This window comes from Lipophrys pholis (assembly GCF_963383615.2).
Source record: "Lipophrys pholis genome assembly, chromosome: 18".
Taxonomy (NCBI): domain Eukaryota; kingdom Metazoa; phylum Chordata; class Actinopteri; order Blenniiformes; family Blenniidae; genus Lipophrys; species Lipophrys pholis.
Window position 1 is genome coordinate 25,550,234 of NC_137646.1, and position 16,439 is coordinate 25,566,672.

The 16,439-nt window shown below is 45.7% G+C and overlaps 2 protein-coding genes across 2 annotated transcripts; both read left to right on the top strand.

Annotated features, from left to right (window-relative positions):
* The first annotated feature begins 1,165 nt into the window (after window positions 1-1,165).
* Window positions 1,166-4,289, top strand: LOC308123504 (tripartite motif-containing protein 16-like). Its single transcript, XM_080486021.1, has one exon. The coding sequence runs from the start codon at window positions 1,182-1,184 to the stop codon at window positions 2,847-2,849; it is 1,668 nt and encodes a 555-aa protein (XP_080342147.1). The 5' UTR covers window positions 1,166-1,181; the 3' UTR covers window positions 2,850-4,289.
* Window positions 4,290-8,062: 3,773 nt separating this feature from the next.
* LOC308123982 (uncharacterized protein) lies at window positions 8,063-15,718 on the top strand (the record flags this gene model as incomplete). The annotated part of the gene is given in 6 exon segments (XM_080486737.1): window positions 8,063-9,734; window positions 12,423-12,485; window positions 13,014-13,021; window positions 13,869-13,909; window positions 14,020-14,055; window positions 14,057-15,718. Coding segments are annotated over 6 exon segments (3,477 nt in total). The 5' UTR covers window positions 8,063-8,067.
* Between the last annotated feature and the right edge of the window lie 721 nt (window positions 15,719-16,439).

The window sequence follows — 16,439 nt, forward strand, 5'->3', positions numbered from 1 at the left end:
GCAGCATGACACCTCTCTCTCCATCTGAGCAGTTTTCTTCAGCCGGTGCTTGTACCAGGGCTGAAAGAAGGATGGATCCGTGGTCTGACTGGCCGAATGGCGGCTGGATCCTTGCTGCATAGCCGTCTCTGATTGGGGAGGAACAGTGAGCCAAAGTCCTGTGTTCTCTGGTGAATGTAAACATCACTGAGGATAACAGAGTTGAATTCCCTTGGAGAAGTAGAAAGGTCGGCATTTAATAGTTAAAAGTTGTTTTGGCGAACAGGACTTCAAGAGATAAACAACACCTCTGCACCAGTTGTTGATCTTGAGACAGACCCCCCCCCCCCCCCCGACCTTGAGACCTTCCCGACTCAGTCGTTCTGTCCATTCGGTGAACTATGAAGAAGACCTCTGGTTGAACTTCGTGGTTCAGGATGGTGGAGGTTCAGCAACGTCTCAGTGAGGCAGATGAGGTTACAGTCTCTTGTGTCCCTCTTGTATCGTATCCTGGATCTGAGCTCGTCCAGCTTGTTGTCCAGAGACTGGACGTTCGTGAGCAGAATGCTAGGTAGTGATGGTTGGTGACCTTGTGGCCTCGGCCTGTTCCTGATCGGCTCGTTTACTGCAGGGCCTGTTACTCTGCTGGACTCCTTCGTTGTTGGAAGTCCCCGCAGGATCTCGCTGGGACAGGAAGCATCTGCAATTAAAGTTGTAGAGTACGGTGATAAACCGATATAAACCAATGTTCACCAGTGTGTGTCTGTCATATTTGATAAGACCAGGACATGAGCTGGTGAAGACCGTGCAAAAAGTTAAATCAAAAGTTAAATAACCATAAAAAAGTTGTACATTGTTACGGTGCTGGAGCAGATAAAACAGCCACTGCACTCATCATCTTAGTACTTATTTGTTATTTGTTGTGAAACTGGAAATGATCCTGGAAACCAAACAGCCTCTGGTGGCCCCTCCCTTCTGTCCCACGCTGAGTCACTGTGTCCTCCTCTTTCCCAGATCTTCCAGCTGAGGTTTCGATGACGTCTCTGAGCTGCAGAGTGAAGCAGCTCACCAGAAGAACCAATGAGGATCAACGTTCACCGGAGGACGAAACCAGGGGAGGGTTTGGTTTCAGCTGGGATGTTTTAAACCTGCTGAGCAGGAAGAGAAAGTCATCAAACACTCGCTGGTGTTGAGAGGAGAAAATGGCAAAGAGAGGAGCTCAACTGGATTCAGAAAAGTTCTCTTGTTCCATCTGTCTGGATCTCCTGAAGGATCCAGTGACGGTTCCCTGTGGACACAGCTACTGCAGGAACTGTATTAACGGACACTGGGATGGAGAGAATGAGGGAAGCTCCAGCTGTCCTCAGTGCAGGAAGAGGTTCAAGCGGAGGCCTGACCTGAAGAAGAACATCATGTTAGCAGAGTTGGTGGAGGATCTGAAGAAGACGAGACTCCAAGCTGCTGCAGCTGATCTCTGCTCTGCTGGACCTGAAGACGTGTCCTGTGATGTTTGTCCTGGGAGGAAGCTGAAAGCCATCAAGTCCTGTCGGGTCTGTTTGGCCTCTTACTGTGAGGAACACCTCCAACCTCACTACCAAGCTGCTCCATTAAAGAAGCACCAGCTGGTGGAGCCCTCCAGGAATCTCCAGGACAACATCTGCTCTCGTCACGATGAGGTGATGAAGATTTTCTGTCGCACTGATCAGCAGTGTATCTGTTACCTCTGCACCATGGACCAACACAGCGGCCATGAAACAGTCCCAGCTGCTGCAGAAAGGATGGAGAAGCAGAAGGAGGTGGAGGCCAGTCAACTGAACATCCAGCAGAGAATCCAGCAGCGAGAGAAAGAGGTGGAGCTGCTTCAGCAGCAGGTGGAGGCCATCAATGCCTCTGCTGATGAAGCAGTGGAGCACAGCGAGGAGAGCTTCACCCAGATGATCCGTCTCATCCAGAAAAGAAGCGGTGAGGTGAAGCAGCAGCTCAGATCCCAGCAGCAAACTGCAGTGAGTGGAGTCAAAGAGCTGAAGGAGAAGCTGCAGCAGGAGACGGTCCAGCTGAAGAGGAAAGACGTCCAGCTGGAGCAGCTGTCTCACACAGAGGACCACCAGCAGTTTCTACACAGCTACCCCTCAGTGTCAGCACTCAGTGAGCCCACACACTCCTCCAGCATCCACCCTGCTCCTCTCACATACTTTAAGGATGTGGCAGCAGCTGTGACAGAGAGCAGAGAGACAATACAGGACATCCTGAGAGAGACGGGGACAGACGTCTCACTGAGACACACTGGAGAGCTTTTACTGCCACAAGCACAGCCAGAGACCAGAGAGGACTTCTTACAATATTCACTGCAGATCCACCTGGATCCAAACACTGCTTACAGAAAGCTGGAATTAACTGACAGTAACAGAAAAGTTACTTTAACATCAGAAGATCAGCGTTATTCTGATCATCCAGAAAGATTCCCATGTCCACAGGTTCTGAGCAGAGAGAGTCTGACCGAACGTCATTACTGGGAGGTGGAGATGAGAGGACGAGGAGTTATAGCAGTCACATACAAGAACATCAGCAGATCAGGGAGGAACAGGGAATGTAGATTTGGATTTAATGATGTATCCTGGGCTTTATGTTGTACATCTGACCGTTTTAAATTTTGGCACAACAACACAGTAACTCCCGTCCCAGGTCCTCTGTCCTCCAGAGTGGGAGTGTACCTGGATCACACAGCAGGTATTCTGTCGTTCTACAGCGTCTCAGGAACCATGACTCTCCTCCACAGAGTCCAGACCAGCTTCACTCAGCCGCTACACGCTGGAGTTCACTTTTTTGATGGTGTAGAAAAAACCTCAGCAGAGTTCATCAAACCTCAGTAGAGAACTTCCATCATGTCTCCTTGTGTAGTTCTCTAAAGAGCCTCCACAGTTTCATGAGATTTCTGACAGGAAGAAGATTTGACACCAACAGACGGTGGACCGTCTTCTCAGAGACTGATTGATTTTAGTTTCTGATCTTTTTCTTTCACCAAGAAGGAAGTTTGATTCTTTCAGCTGGAAATGTTTAATGAACGACAAAATACATTCAGGAGTTTTCATTTTTTAGTTTTAAACTATGTACATACTGATGTTCATATTTTAAAGAAGAATTTTAAGTTTTAGTTCAGTTGTTAATGGTTCACTTAGTTTGAGTTTGTAAATGTACTTGGATTTTCTGATAATTCTTTTAAAAATTGTTCTACTGATACATTTTTCCTTCAATCATTCACTTGTGCGCATTAATTATGTGTTACCTGTTATAATAGTAAAGAGCTTAAGGTTTTGTTCCAAATATCGTTTGAAGAATTTTAGCTTTACTTCACTTTAAGGAAATTACAAAGTCTCACTAAAAATCTGACTAAAATCCTTTCCTGCATTTCTTTTCCTTCTGTCTCATTTTGAAGCAGATTTAATGTTCAAGTGTTTCATTGAGTGTGTTAAGGTACCGTAAACTATGGTCCTTCATGTTCGTAGAGGGAAACTTTGAATGTATAATGTTTATGATTGGGTACACTGTGTGGTTTAGTACGTGTTTAAATGGTAAATGGATTTCACTTACAGTTTGTATATATTTGTTTCTATGTTCATTGGTGACTCTTGGTCAGGTTGTCATTGTAAATGACAAGTGAATCTCAATTGACTTACTTGTAAATAAAAATCAAATCAAATAAAGTTAAAAACCCTAACCCCATTGTGAACAAGTTTGTGAATTTATTATAAGACTGTTCAAAAAGACAATTTTGTTCATAGTTTTTGTGTCTAAACGAACTTCAGCAGTGTGAAAAAAATACTTCTATTCATAAATCAACTGTGGCTACATTTCTTAACTCAGGATAATAAAAAGCACACCGCTGTGTTTGTGAGGGTCTTGGGGTCGAGGTGATGCACTCGGTTTCACGGTCAGATGGACGGTCGTGACAAAAACAGTGTTTGTTTGCGGGGCTACGCCTGCCTCACTCTCCTCTCAGTGGTCAGTTAAAATGACGGGGTCTCCCTGTCCCTCTGCCAGGGGCTGCTGTTACCATGGCAACCACAGCAGGTGTCCTCTAACAGTGACTCAACACTTTTCAAACTGTGGAGCTGCTGCCTGTTTGGAGGCATTTCAATAACTTGTATACTTTTTAAACAGTTGAATATTCGACAGTATTTTGTCTCAGAAACAAATCACTTCTAAGTTTTTGAACATATTTTCCATGTTCTGGTGTGTTTATCTTTTTGTACAAAGTAAAAAACTAATTTGTGCTATTTCTTTGTTGTATATGAAATTAAAATGATTGTTTTGTCAACAAATAACAGTCAATTTTAGTCTTTCGGCTTGACGTGACTCATTTCTGCTGATATAAGAAAGAGAAAAGATGTAAAGTGTCAAAGCTTGATATGGATTAAAAAGCTGGAATGACACACAAACACACACACACACACACACACACACACACACACACACACACACACACACACACACACACACACACACACACACACACACACACACACACACACACACACACAGTCTTACATAAAGAACAGGTGAATTCCAGATTGGGTGGAGTTTATTCAAATGCAGCTGAGTCAATCTAATTGTCTCGGACAGGCAGCGCCATATTCTCCACCGGCTGCGGCTCCTTCCTGATCTCCAGTCTGAAGCTGGACAACCACACAGTACTACCAGGGTATATGCAGGAATCCTGAGGTTAATGTCAATACCTTTTTAAGACTTTTTAAAAACCTTTCAAAAGAAATTAAGACCTCATCGGCACTTTAAATTGTTGTTAGCCACACATCTTTAACAGTTGTAGTTTACAATTGAACAGAAATGAGTCCAAACAGCAACATGTTGGCATGAAAAGTTGGATAGCACAGTGCTACTTCCCTAGCCTGCTCGCTGGCTGCAAACTGTGGAATGGATTTCTTGACTCATTCCTCCTGGTCTCATTGAGACCGGCCTCCCTTCAGGAAATCCAGTCCACGGTTTGCAGCCAGCGAGCAGAGAAGCAGCAGGGAAAAACTGTGGATCATTTCAGTAACATGAAGCAGACGAGGCTTCATGGATCAGAAATCTCCGAACGTTGGATCGGAAGTTTCTTCCCGTCTGTTTTTGTGCCGGAATCTTCCCCGTGACGTGATGAAGTCACACCCATACGCGCGCAGCCCCGAGGCGATCTCGCTACGAGAACGCAACCGAGTCAAGGCGTATAAAATTTAATACCTGATAGAATCGCGATTAAGACTTTTTTAAATACTTTTAAGGGCCTTAATTTTCCCACAATTGATTGATCAACTTATAATACTTTTTAAGACCCCGCAGACACCCTGACTACAGTAAGTCCGGATAGTCTTGTTAGCATTCACATAAGTTGCAGTATTTTTCTGTCAAACCCACTGAGCCAATTATGTCTGGGTTTTGTTAGTGGACATGATAAAGATGTTTATTTATTTTTGCTAAACTTGGACAGAAACAATTTTCCCTCAAAGCCAAAATGACATTTTAATAATATTCTTTAAATTTAAATGTAGTTTCTGTGTGTTGACGCTACAATGATTCCGTGGTTTTCCATGAATAAATATGCATTACAAGCTTCAGTCTTAAGTAGAACATAAAATGTGATTAATCGCAATTAATTAGAGAAAAATGTGCGATTAATTAGTAAAATATTATTTTTATCAATTGACAGCAAAAACAAAAGGAAGCCGACCAGTGTTGTGAAAAACAGCTGTAACGCCACCCTGGTGACAGCAGAGAGAAGAGTCTGTGGCTGAGGTGGGTGGGTGGGCTCATTCACAAGCTTCCTGGTCTTCAACAAGCATGGTTTGTTGTAAATGTCCTGCAGGTTGGGGAGGGAAGTTCTGATGGTGATCTCCACCGAGGAGATCACCCTCCTCAGGGCCAAGAAGTCCTGTTGGCTGTTGCTGCCCATCCAGGTGGGGACACTCCCAGACAGAACACTCAGTGGTGCAGGTATAAAAGTTTCTGAACACCTTGGCAGGGAGATTAAAAAAGCTCTGTGTAGCAGCTGGTTGATGGTTTTGCCTGTGTATTTGTTTTATGCAAACATTAAGTGTATGCAAACAGAAAGCTTAAAGCGCCTGGGGATGATACACCAGTAGTGTGAGATGTTAATTCTTCTTGTGCACACTGGTACAAAGTGGTTGGCACAGGTTTTCAGGACAAACCCTGTTATATCGTCAGGTCCTGAAGCTTTCCTGGTGTCACGCGGTGAAACGTCAGTCTCACTTCATGCTCCGTCCTGGTTCGTGTCTCCTCCTGTCTGCTGGGCAGGATGCATGCTTCTTGACTCGGGGACTGGAAACGTTGGTAAAGATACGTTTTTTTGCCCAGAGAGATGGCTGCACTCCCCAGGAGCATTGTGTTGCTTTATAATCAGACTGTACGTAGTCTCCACCAGAGTCCCCTGTGCTGCAACTGTGTCTCCAGATTCACCCTGTACCTCTGCTTGGCCTCTGTCACAGCTCCACAGACGCTGTACGTGGCAGCCCAGTAGTCTCATGTCTTCAATGGCGAGTCTTGTCCTATAGGAGACACGGCAGGACTCCAGAGCATCGCAGATGCTTTTGTTCATGTACAACTTCTGGTTGAGAAACTGCCGGTAGCTGTTTTGGGTATAAGTGTCCTCCGATAGTTTTCCAATAAATCCCACAACCACTTCTGTAAAAACACTGACGTCATTACCAGACTTGTGCAGGAACATTTCCTCGTCTGTTGTCTTCAGGGTGGCCTCTGATTGGTCAGATCAGCAAGACACTTCTCTCGCAGACGGAGCCAATTGCTTCAGCTGCTCCTTGTACTTGGGCTGAAGAAGGATGGATCCGTGGTCTGACTGGCAGAATGGTGGCTGGATCCTTGCCGTATAGTCGTCTCTGAAGGGGGAACAACAGTGATCCAAAGTCCTGTGTTCCCCGGCGGCGAAGGTGACATTCTGGAGAGGTTCCGGAATCACCTTCCTCAGGTTGGCACTGTTAAAATCCCTGAACACAGTGAGGGCTGTTTCTCGGTAGGTACCCTGGTCGGTGGACATAGCATCGTGTAGCTCAGCTAATACAGCGTCAGTCTCTGCCCGCGGGTGAACGTAAACAGTGCCGAGGATGACGGCGTATGATTCCCGTGGGGAAGTAGAAAGGTCGGCACACTATGGTTATAAGTTCCAGGTTTGGCGAACAGGACTTCAAGAGATAAACACCATCTCTGCACCAGTTGTCGTTGGTCTTGCGAGAGCCAACCCCACCTTGAGACTTTCCCGACTGTGCTGTTCTGCCAATTTGGTGAACTGTGAAGAAGTCCCCAGGTCCAACTTCGGTCAGCAATGTCTTTGTGAGGAAAACTTTATTGTTTCTTGCGTCCCTCTTGTATCGTATCCTGGCTCTGATCTCGTCCAGCTTGTTGTCCAGAGACTGGACGTTAGTGAGCAGAATGCTAGGTCGTGATGGTAGGGGACCTTGTGGCCTCAGCTTGGTCCTGAGACGAGCTCATCTCCTCTGGGGCCTGTTACTCTGCTAGACACCTTCTTTGTTGGAGTTGGAAGTCCCTGCATGATCTCGCTGGGCCAGGACTCATTGGCAGTCAAAGTTGGAGATTGATAAACCAATATTCACCCGTCTGTCATATTTGATACAACCAGAACATGACATGGTGAAGACAGTGTAAAAAGTCAAATAATAAGTTAAATAACTATAAAAAAAATTTTTTTAAATGTTGTACATTGTTCGGGTGCTGGAGCAGATAAAACAGCCACCACACTGAAGGGTGTCATCTCAGAACTTAGTTTGTTGTGAAACTGTTTCCTGGAAACCAAACAGCCTCTGGTGGCCCCTCCCTTCTGTCCCACGCTGAGTCACTGTCTCCTCCTCTTTCCCAGATCTTCCAGTTGAGGAATCGATGACGTCTCGGAGCTGCAGAGTGACGCAGCTCACCAGCAGAACCAATAAGGATCAACGTTCACAGGAGGACGAAACCAGGGGAGGGTTTGGTTTCAGCTGGGATGTTATAAACCTGCTGAGCAGGAAGAGAAAGTCATCAAACACTCGCTGGTGTTGAGAGGAGAAAATGGCAAAGAGAGGAGCTCAACTGGATTCAGAAAAATTCTCTTGTTCCATCTGTCTGGATCTCCTGAAGGATCCAGTGGCGGTTCCCTGTGGACACAACTACTGCAGGAACTGTATTAACAGACACTGGGATGGAGAGAACGAGGGAAGCTACAGCTGTCCTCAGTGCAGGAAGAGGTTCAGCCGGAGGCCTGACCTGAAGAAGAACATCCTGTTAGCAGAGTTAGTGGAGGATCTGAAGAAGACGAGACTCCCAGCTGCTGCAGCTGATCTCTGCTCTGCTGGACCTGAAGACGTGTCCTGTGATGTTTGTCCTGGGAGGAAGCTGAAAGCCATCAAGTCCTGTCTGGTCTGTTTGGCCTCTTACTGTGAGGAACACCTCCAACATCACTACCAAGCTGCTCCATTAAAGAAGCACCAGCTGGTGGAGCCCTCCAGGAATCTCCAGGACAACATCTGCTCTCGTCACGATGAGGTGATGAAGATTTTCTGTCGCACTGATCAGCAGTGTATCTGTTACCTCTGCGCCATGGACCAACACAGAGGCCATGAAACAGTCCCAGCTGCTGCAGAAAGGATGGAGAAGCAGAAGGAGGTGGAGGCCAGTCGACTGAACATCCAGCAGAGAATCCAGCAGCGAGAGAAAGAGGTGGAGCTGCTTCAGCAGCAGGTGGAGGCCATCAATGTCTCTGCTGATGAAGCAGTGGAGTACAGCGAGGAGAGCTTCACCCAGATGATCTGTCTCATCCAGAAAAGAAGCGGTGAGGTGAAGCAGCAGCTCAGATCCCAGCAGCAAACTGCAGTGAGTGGAGTCAAAAAGCTGAAGGAGAAGCTGCAGCAGGAGACGGTCCAGCTGAAGAAGAAAGACGTCCAGCTGGAGCAGCTGTCTCACACAGAGGACCACCAGCAGTTTCTACACAGCTACCCCTCAGTGTCAGCACTCAGTGAGCCCACACACTCCTCCAGCATCCACCCTGCTCCTCTCACATACTTTGAGGAAGTGGCAACAGCTGTGACAGAGATCAGAGTGACAATACAGGACATCCTGAGAGAGACGGGGACAAACGTCTCACCGAGAGACACTGGAGAGCTTCTACTGCCACAAGCACAGCCAGAGACCAGAGAGGACTTCTTACAATATTCACTGCAGATCCACCTGGATCCAAACACTGCAAGCAGACAGCTGGTGTTAACTGACAGTAACAGAAAAGTTACTTTAAAATCAATAGTTCAGCCTCATTCTGTTCATCCAGACAGATTCACAACATGTCCACAGGTTCTGAGCAGAGAGAGTCTGACTGGACGTCATTACTGGGAGGTGGAGAGAACAGGACGAGGAGTTATAGCAGTCACATACAAGAACATCAGCAGATCAGGGAGCAACAGGGAATGTAGATTTGGATTTAATGATGTATCCTGGGCTTTATGTTGTACATCTGACCGTTTTAAATTTTGGCACAACAACACACTAACTCCCGTCCCAGGTCCTCTGTCCTCCAGAGTGGGAGTGTACCTGGATCACACAGCAGGTATTCTGTCGTTCTACAGCGTCTCAGGAACCATGACTCTCCTCCACAGAGTCCAGACCAGCTTCACTCAGCCGCTACACGCTGGAGTTCACTTTTTTGATGGTGTAGGAAAAACCTCAGCAGAGTTCATCAAACCTCAGTAGAGAACTTCCTCCATGTCTCCTTGTGTAGTTCTCTAAAGAACCTCCACAGTTTCATGAGATTTCTGACAGGAAGAAGATTTGACACCAACAGACGGTGGACCGTCTTCTCAGAGACTGATTGATTTTAGTTTCTGATCTTTTTCTTTCACCAAGAAGGAAGTTTGATTCTTTCAGCTGGAAATGTTTAATGAACGACAAAATACATTCAGGAGTTTTCATTTTTTAGTTTTAAACTATGTACATACTGATGTTCATATTTTAAAGAAGAATTTTAAGTTTTAGTTCAGTTGTTAATGGTTCACTTAGTTTGAGTTTGTAAATGTACTTGGATTTTCTGATAATTCTTTTAAAAATTGTTCTACTGATACATTTTTCCTTCAATCATTCACTTGTGCGCATTAATTATGTGTTACCTGTTATAATAGTAAAGAGCTTAAGGTTTTGTTCCAAATATCGTTTGAAGAATTTAAGCTTTACTTCACTTTAAGGAAATTACAAAGTCTCACTAAAAATCTGACTAAAATCCTTTCCTGCATTTCTTTTCCTTCTGTCTCATTTTGAAGCAGATTTAATGTTCAAGTGTTTCATTGAGTGTGTTAAGGTACCGTAAACTATGGTCCTTCATGTTAGTAGAAGGAAACTTTGAATGTATAATGTTTATGATTGGGTACACTGTGTGGTTTAGTACGTGTTTAAATGGTAAATGGATTTCACTTACAGTTTGTATATATTTGTTTCTGTGTTCATTGGTGACTCTTGGTCAGGTTGTCATTGTAAATGACAAGTGAATCTCAATTGACTTACTTTTAAATAAAAATCGAATCAAATAAAGTTAAAAACCCTAACCCCATTGTGAACAAGTTTGTGAATTTATCATAAGACTGTTCAAAAAGACAATTTTGTTCATAGTTTTTGTGTCTAAACGAACTTCAGCAGTGTGAAAAAAATACTTCTATTCATAAATCAACTGTGGCTACATTTCTTAACTCAGGATAATAAAAAGCACACCGCTGTGTTTGTGAGGGTCTTGGGGTCGAGGTGATGCACTCGGTTTCACGGTCAGATGGACGGTCGTGACAAAAACAGTGTTTGTTTGCGGGGCTACGCCTGCCTCACTCTCCTCTCAGTGGTCAGTTAAAATGACGGGGTCTCCCTGTCCCTCGGCCAGGGGCTGCTGTTACCATGGCAACCACAGCAGGTGTCCTCTAACAGTGACTCAACACTTTTCAAACTGTGGAGCTGCTGCCTGTTTGGAGGCATTTCAATAACTTGTATACTTTTTAAACAGTTGAATATTCGACAGTATTTTGTCTCAGAAACAAATCACTTCTAAATTTTTGAACATATTTTCCATGTTCTGGTGTGTTTATCTTTTTGTACAAAGTAAAAAACTAATTTGTGCTATTTCTTTGTTGTATATGAAATTGAAATTATTGTTTTGTCAACAAATAACAGTCAATTTTAGTCTTTCGGCTTGACGTGACTCATTTTTGCTGATATAAGAAAGAGAAAAGATGTAAAGTGTCAAAGCTTGATATGGATTAAAAAGCTGGAATGACACACAACACACACACACACACACACACACACACACACACACACACACACACACACACACACACACACACACACACACACACACACACACACACACACACACACACACACACACACACACACACACACACACACAGTCTTACATAAAGAACAGGTGAATTCCAGATTGGGTGGAGTTTATTCAAATGCAGCTGAGTCAATCTAATTGTCTCGGACAGGCAGCGCCATATTCTCCACCGGCTGCGGCTCCTTCCTGATCTCCAGTCTGAAGCTGGACAACCACACAGTACTACCAGGGTATATGCAGGAATCCTGAGGTTAATGTCAATACCTTTTTAAGACTTTTTAAAAACCTTTCAAAAGAAATTAAGACCTCATCGGCACTTTAAATTGTTGTTAGCCACACATCTTTAACAGTTGTAGTTTACAATTGAACAGAAATGAGTCCAAACAGCAACATGTTGGCATGAAAAGTTGGATAGCACAGTGCTACTTCCCTAGCCTGCTCGCTGGCTGCAAACTGTGGAATGGATTTCTTGACTCATTCCTCCTGGTCTCATTGAGACCCGCCTCCCTTCAGGAAATCCAGTCCACGGTTTGCAGCCAGCGAGCAGAGCAGCAGCAGGGAAAAACTGTGGAGTCATTTCAGCACCATGAAGCAGACGAGGCTTCATGGATCAGAAATCTCCGCACGTTGGATTGGAAGTTCCTTCCCGTCTGTTTTTGTGCCGGAATCTTCGCCGTGACGTGATGAAGTCACACCCATACGCGTGCAGCCCTGAGGCGATCTCGCTACGAGAACACAACCGAGTCAAGGTGTATAAAATTTAATACCTGATAGAATCGCGATTAAGACTTTATTAATACTTTTAAGGGCCTTAATTTTCCCACAATTGATTGATCAACTTTTAATACTTTTTAAGACCCCGCGGACACCCTGACTACAGTAAGTCCGGATAGTCTTGTTAGCATTCACATAAGTTGCAGTATTTTTCTGTCGTACGTTGGTAAAGATACGTTTCTTTGCCCAGAGAGATGGCCGCACTCCCCAGGAGCATTGTGTTGCTTTATAGTCAGACTGTACATAGTCTCCACCAGAGTCCCCTGTGCTGCAACTGTGTCTCCAGATTCACCCTGTACCTCTGCTTGGCCTCTGTCACAGCTCCACAGACGCTGTACGTGGCAGCCCAGTAGTCTCATGTCTTCAATGGCGAGTCTTGTCCTTTAGGAGACACGGCAGGATTCCAGAGCATCGCAGATGCTTTTGTTCATGTACAACTTCTGGTTGAGAAACTGCCGGTAGCTCTTTTGGGTATGAGTGTCCTCCGATAGTTTTCCAATAAATCCCACAACCACTTCTGTAAAAACACTGATGTCATTACCAGATTTGTGCAGGAACATTTCCTCGTCTGTTGTCTCCAAGGCGTCCTGCAGGGGGGCCTCTGATTGGTCATTGGCAAGACACTTCTCTCGCAGACGGAGCCAATTGCTTCAGCTGCTCCTTGTACTTGGGCTGAAGAAGGATGGATCCGTGGTCTGACTGGCAGAATGGTGGCTGGATCCTTGCCGTATAGTCGTCTCTGACGGGGGAACAACAGTGATCCAAAGTCCTGTGTTCCCCGGCGGCGAAGGTGAAGTGCTGGAGAAGTTCTGGAATCACCTACCTCAGGTTGGCACTGTTAAAATCCCTGAACACAGTGAGGGCTGTTTCTCGGTAGGTACCCTGGTCGGTGGACAGAGCATCGTGTAGCTCAGCTAATACAGCGTCAGTCTCTGCCCGCGGGTGAACGTAAACAGTGCCGAGGATGACGGCGTATGATTCCCGTGAGGAAGTAGAAAGATCGGCACTCAATGGTTAAAAGTTCCAGGTTTGGCGAACAGGACTTCAAGAGATAAACACCATCTCTGCACCAGTTGTTGTTGGTCTTGCGAGAGCCAACCCCACCTTGAGACTTTCCCGACTGTGCTGTTCTGCCAATTTGGTGAACTGTGAAGAAGTCCCCAGGTCCAACTTCGGTCAGCAATGTCTTTGTGAGGAAAACTTTATCGTTTCTTGCATCCCTCTTGTATCGTATCCTGGCTCTGATCTCGTCCAGCTTGTTGTCCAGAGACTGGACATTAGTGAGCAGAATGCTAGGTCGTGATGGTTGGGGACCTTGTGGCCTCATCTTGGTCCTGAGACGAGCTCATCTCCTCTGGCGCCTGTTACTCTGCTAGACACCTTCTTTGTTGGAAGTGGAAGTCCCTGCATGATCTCGCTGGGCCAGGACTCATTGGCAGTCAAAGTTGTAGAGTGATAAACCAATATTCACCCGTGTGTCATGTTTGATACAACCAGAACATGACATGGTGAAGACCGTGTAAAAAATCAAATAATAAGTTAAATAACTATAAAAAAATAAATAAAAAAATGTATGTTGTTCGGGTGCTGGAGCAGATAAAATAGCCACCACACTGAAAGGTGTCATCTTAGAACTTAGTTTGTTGTGAAACTGTTTCCTGGAAACCAAACAGCCTCTGGCGGCCCCTCCCTTCTGTCCCACGCTGAGTCACTGTCTCCTCCTCTTTCCCAGATCTTCCAGTTGAGGAATCGATGACGTCTCTGAGCTTCAGAGTGAAGCAGCTCACCAGCAGAACCAGTGAGGATCAACGGTCACAGGAGGACGAAACCAGGGGAGGGTTTGGTTTCAGCTGGGATGTTTTAAACCTGCTGAGGAGGAACAGAAAGTCTTCAAACACTCGCTGGTGTTGAGAGGAGAAAATGGCAAAGAGAGGAGCTCAGCTGGATTCAGAAACGTTCTCTTGTTCCATCTGTCTGGATCTCCTGAAGGATCCAGTGGCGGTTCCCTGTGGACACAGCTACTGCAGCAACTGTATTAACGGACACTGGGATGGAGAGAACAGGGGAAGCTACAGCTGTCCTCAGTGCAGGAAGAGGTTCAAGCGGAGGCCTGACCTGAAGAAGAACATCATGTTAGCAGAGTTGGTGGAGGATCTGAAGAAGACGAGACTCCAAGCTGCTGCAGCTGATCTCTGCTCTGCTGGACCTGAAGACGTGTCCTGTGATGTTTGTCCTGGGAGGAAGCTGAAAGCCATCAAGTCCTGTCTGGTCTGTTTGGTCTCTTACTGTGAGGAACACCTCCAACCTCACTACCAAGCTGCTCCATTAAAGAAGCACCAGCTGGTGGAGCCCTCCAGGAATCTCCAGGACAACATCTGCTCTCGTCACGATGAGGTGATGAAGATTTTCTGTCGCACTGATCAGCAGTGTATCTGTTACCTCTGCACCATGGACCAACACAGAGGCCATGAAACAGTCCCAGCTGCTGCAGAAAGGATGGAGAAGCAGAAGGAGGTGGAGGCCAGTCGACTGAACATCCAGCAGAGAATCCAGCAGCGAGAGAAAGAGGTGGAGCTGCTTCAGCAGCAGGTGGAGGCCATCAATGCCTCTGCTGATGAAGCAGTGGAGCACAGCAAGGAGAGCTTCACCCAGATGATCCGTCTCTTCCAGAAAAGAAGCGGTGAGGTGAAGCAGCAGCTCAGATCCCAGCAGCAAACTGCAGTGAGTGGAGTCAAAGAGCTGAAGGAGAAGCTGCAGCAGGAGACGGTCCAGCTGAAGAGGAAAGACGTCCAGCTGGAGCAGCTGTCTCACACAGAGGACCACCAGCAGTTTCTACACAGCTACCCCTCAGTGTCAGCACTCAGTGAGCCCACACACTCCTCCAGCATCCACCCTGCTCCTCTCACATACTTTGAGGATGTGGCAGCAGCTGTGACAGAGAGCAGAGAGACAATACAGGACATCCTGAGAGAGACGGGGACAGACGTCCCACTGAGAGACGCTGGAGAGCTTTTACTGCCACAAGCACAGCCAGAGACCAGAGAGGACTTCCTACAATATTCACTGCAGATCCACCTGGATCCAAACACTGCTCAGAGACAGCTGGTGTTAACTGACAGGAACAGAAAAGTTATTTTAACATCAGTAGATCAGCGTTATTCTGATCATCCAGAAAGATTCACATGTCCACAGGTTCTGAGCAGAGAGAGTCTGACTGGACGTCATTACTGGGAGGTGGAGATGAGAGGACGAGAAGAAGGAGGATTTATAGCAGTCGCATACAAGAACATCAGCAGATCAGGGAGGAACGATGAATGTTTATTTGGATCTAATGACAAATCCTGGGCTTTATTTTCTGACTCTGACAGTTTTACGTTCCATCACAACGACACACTAACTCCCGTCCCAGGTCGTATGTCCTCCAGAGTGGGAGTGTACCTGGATCACACAGCAGGTATTCTATCGTTCTACAGCGTCTCAGGAACCATGACTCTCCTCCACAGAGTCCAGACCAGCTTCACTCAGCCGCTACACGCTGGAGTTTTAGTATTAGGCTCAGCAGAGTTCATCAAACCTCAGTAGAGAACTTCCTCCATGTCTCCTTGTGTAGTTCTCTAAAGAACCGCCACAGTTTCATGAGATTTCTGACAGGAAGAAGATTTGACACCAACAGACGGTGGACCGTCTTCTCAGGGACTTTCTGGGTGGAGAAAAGGATGTGAGACGAGTGTCAGGAGGCAGAAAGGAGCTGAGTTGGTGGAGAACGAGATGGAGCTGCAGCATCAGGCGCCTCACTGATTCAACTGACGCTTTTCTAAGAGTTGGACTCGTTTTTAAAAGAGGATTTTATTCTTCATGTACCCAATGAAGCTGGAGCTTCTCCACCTTCGGGGGGGTTTCAACAAAGATTTAGAACTTTTTACACGTTCGTATTGATGAATCTTTCTTTATTGATGATTATTTTCTGATTTGATCCTTCAGAGTGAAGATTGGTGGATTTTCTTACTTCACAGTGAAATGATTGTTTTGGGTTTTTATATGTTTTTCCGTCACCAAGTGGCAGGAAGTTTGATTCTTTTATCTGAACATGTTTACTACAACTACTACAATACTTTTAAGGGTTTTACACTCACTTGTTTTTCTTACCTGTTATGAAAGTAAAGAGCTTGACTTTGGAAACTCTAAATAAAAAAATCTGACTAAATTCTTTCTCTGCACTTCATGTTCTTCTCTTGAGTGGTAAAGCAGAGTTCCACGTCGTTGTCCATGGTGGTCACGTTGAGTTTGTGTGCTCTGTCCTTGT